General features: G+C 35.7%; 1 protein-coding gene across 1 annotated transcript; it reads left to right on the plus strand.

Moving 5' to 3' along the window:
- The first annotated feature begins 1539 nt into the window (after positions 1–1539).
- LOC18048088 (protein DOG1-like 4) lies at positions 1540–2574 on the plus strand. Its single transcript, XM_024189489.1, has 2 exons — positions 1540–1962; positions 2115–2574. The coding sequence occupies exons 1-2, from the start codon at positions 1574–1576 to the stop codon at positions 2446–2448; spliced, it is 723 nt and encodes a 240-aa protein (XP_024045257.1). The 5' UTR covers positions 1540–1573; the 3' UTR covers positions 2449–2574.
- The last annotated feature ends 753 nt before the right edge of the window (positions 2575–3327 follow it).

Raw genomic sequence — 3327 nt, forward strand, 5'->3', positions numbered from 1 at the left:
ACCATAAGCTTTGTAAAATGCAAACATTTCTTCATGATTATCAAATAACATTTCAAGAGTTCGCTCACATTTGTTCGGTTCCACAATTTCATTTACATCGTTAGCTCTTGTTTCTTGCAACTCTTCAAATGCATGCTCATTTTCCAAATACTCAATTTCTACAAAATAATTAACATTTGTATTAAGAAACTTATATAACATTTTGTCCAGTAACGAAAATTCCTAACAATTTAAATATATAAAACACATCCACAAATTTTTATAATTTATTCCATTATCTCCAACAATTTAAATTATAAAATCCTAACAACTTAAATATATAAAACACATCCCGAAATTGTAATTTATTCCATTATTTTCAGCAATTTAAATTAAAAAAAATCCTAACATATATAAAACACATTTAGAAATTGTTATAATTTATTCCATTATTTCCAGCCATTTAAATTAAGAAAAATCCTAACATATATAAAACACATTCAGAAAATTATTATAATTTATTCCATTATTTCCAGCCATTTAAATTTAAAAAAATCATAACAATTTAAATATATAAAAAGCAAAAATCTACGAATTTTTACAATTTAAATTAAATATTCTAACCATTTAAATATATAGAACACAATAAAAATTTTATTTGAACGTAGTGAGAGTCACCAACTTACCAATTAATCAGTACCAATTTTATCAATACCTCTTTTTGTAGATCTAGATCTAACTTCTTCCTTGTGATAAGCGAGATGCAGAGACGGAACTGGTGAGATGCAGAGACGGAACTGGTTTTTCCTTCCTAAATGCAGATAGCTCACGTTGAGTAAATGAGAGGTGAGAGATAGAGAGAGACTAAAGATGGCTGTAAAAAAGTAATATCTTTTCGTTACTTTTCTTTCTTTCTTTTGATTATTTTATTTTTTAAATGAAAAAAGTAATAGACAAAAGCTGGTGAGTGCAGTTGAAGCAACAGACATTGACGTGCCAATTTTTCTGTCGTCGTGGAGTTCAAATAGCATAACTCTTTTTATTTTTATCTTTTTATTTCACTTACTTATCAATTATTTCACTTACTAAATCTATGATTCATACATATTTTTTATTTTTATCTTTTTATTTCACTAACTCATCTTTAAATCCTTGTTGTTATTATTATTGTTATTTGTTTTTGTACATCAAACTATCAATCATCCCATCCAAAAACAAACCCAAAATGAAAGCAAAAGAAGAGAAAATATATATTAAACAAAAAACAGGTGAGAAAATTACAAATGAAATGAGCGGCCCGCCATGACATGTTTCATCATCTTCCTCCACGTAGTTAGCACGCGCCTTTCACACGCTTGCCAGTTGCTGCCACCTACATTTCCAAATTTTGTCTTTTTCCCTTTCTATTAATTCTTGTCTTGCACTTCCATGAGCATTCAACGGTCAACACAAACACCACACAACAAAGAAAAAAGAAACAAACCCCCCAAATTTAACTTAATTATAAAATAGCCATTCTCTTTTTTTTCTCTTTTTATCTCCCACTCTCACTGTCACTCTCAAGGGAGAGAGTAGGGACCCAAATAATTAAAAAATGTCGTCGTCAAGCTTCAGCAGCTTCTACAGCACGTGGTTCGAGCAGCTGAACCAGCTGGTCCAGCAACTCTCGGCGGCTCCTCGACCGCCAACGACCCACGACCAGCACCAGGACCTGGAGAAGCTGGTCGCCAAGACCCTGACCCACTACACCGAGTACTACAAGGTCAAGTCCGCCGAGGCCCAACGCGACGTGTTCAACGTGTTCGCAGCTCCCTGGGCTTCTTCCCTCGAACGGTCACTCCATTGGATCGCAGGGTGGCGGCCCACAACTGTGTTTCATTTGGTGTACACGGAGTCAAGCACCCTCTTTGAGTCTCATATTGTTGATATCCTTCGTGGCCTCAGAACCGGTGACCTTGGTGACCTCTCCCCCAGCCAGTTCAGGCCAGTAATTTTCTTTTCTATTTTCTTTCTTGACCATGAAGCTAGCATTTATATTTTATTATATATATATATAATTGATAAAAATACGTAAGTACATTTTGTTGTGAAATGATATGTGCGGTTAATTACGAGCTGCCGGCATTTACTTAAAGAATAGGGTTTGCATATGTGTGCAGCAGACGAGTGAGCGAGTTGCAATGCGAAACGGTGAAAGAAGAGAATGCAATCACGGACGAGTTATCGGAGTGGCAAGATGGGGCCAGTGAGTTGGTGGGCGACTGCAGCGCGAGCGTCGACGAGAAAATACGGCTTCTCGTCAGCATCGTGCAGAAGGCCGACGATTTGAGGCTACGAACGGTGAGGCGAGTTGTCGACTTACTGACCACGCAACAGGCTGTTGAGTTCTTGATTGCCGCCGCCGAATTACAGTTTGGGGTCCGCAAGTGGGGCCTCGATCAGGACCGTCGACGTGGCCGTTTTGGGTAAATTAACATCCTCGTACCCGTTTTTAAATCTTTTCTCAGATAACCATTGTAGTGTGTTCACTTGTTTCATCGAATCGGTATCCGATATTTGGTATTTTCAGTATTCAGTAGCGGTCACTGGTCATGGTCTGGGACTTGTTTGATTGAAATGGATGAATTATGTACTTATTTTAGACATCTAAGAACGTTGGCGATTCCGGCTGTTGTTTTCTTTTTTTAAGGTATCAAATGTTTTCTTTTTAGGCACGTTTGAGAGTGATCTGTGGCAGTTGGATTGTCAAAATTAAGCATTTGGTGAAATCTTATAGATGGGGTTTGGTAGCTTAAAAGTTATTTTTTTTAATTTTATTTATAATTATAATTTTTACTCCACAACAGTTGTAACTTAAAAACTATAAGCACCTTACTTCTAAATGCACCCTCAAATCCTTCTCTCCCGCGAGGAGTTGGGTGAGTTGGGTGACCAAATAAATAGTTACTTAAAAATCACTGGATCGATTAAACACGCTGGCTAAATCGAGATGATGCTATTTCTATCTAAATTAGGGATGATTATAATGTTAACTAAACTATGGTAGACATTAGATGGGCATGCATGTTTATTCCTTATGTAATGTCTTCCATGACGGTTTTCTTCTTTTCGTGGCTCAGCTATTTCCGGAATCAACATTTATGATGATGATTCAACGGTTGTAATGACATATTGACATCGAGGAATTTTTTTTTTTTGTTTATATTTATTTGTTTCTCTATTCTCAAATCTGAAGAATGTTTATTTCATTTGCTGCCATGAGAAAATTTGGATTTTATTTCTATTAATTACTTTTTGCCCATCAATTAAATTTTTTATAATCCCGAGGATTTCGTTTATTTTATTTTA

The sequence above is a fragment of the Citrus clementina genome, unplaced genomic scaffold (genome assembly GCF_000493195.1).
Source record: "Citrus clementina cultivar Clemenules unplaced genomic scaffold, Citrus_clementina_v1.0 scaffold_3, whole genome shotgun sequence".
Lineage (NCBI taxonomy): Eukaryota > Viridiplantae > Streptophyta > Magnoliopsida > Sapindales > Rutaceae > Citrus > Citrus x clementina.

Excerpts from the sequence above, each read along its gene's own strand:
- LOC18048088 (XM_024189489.1), top strand. The coding sequence starts at position 1,574 with ATGTCGTCGTCAAGCTTCAGCAGCTTCTACAGCACGTGGTTCGAGCAG. Across the intron at positions 1,963-2,114 it reads CTCTCCCCCAGCCAGTTCAG|AATAGGGTTTGCATATGTGT; the intron begins GCCAGTAATTTT and ends ATTTACTTAAAG.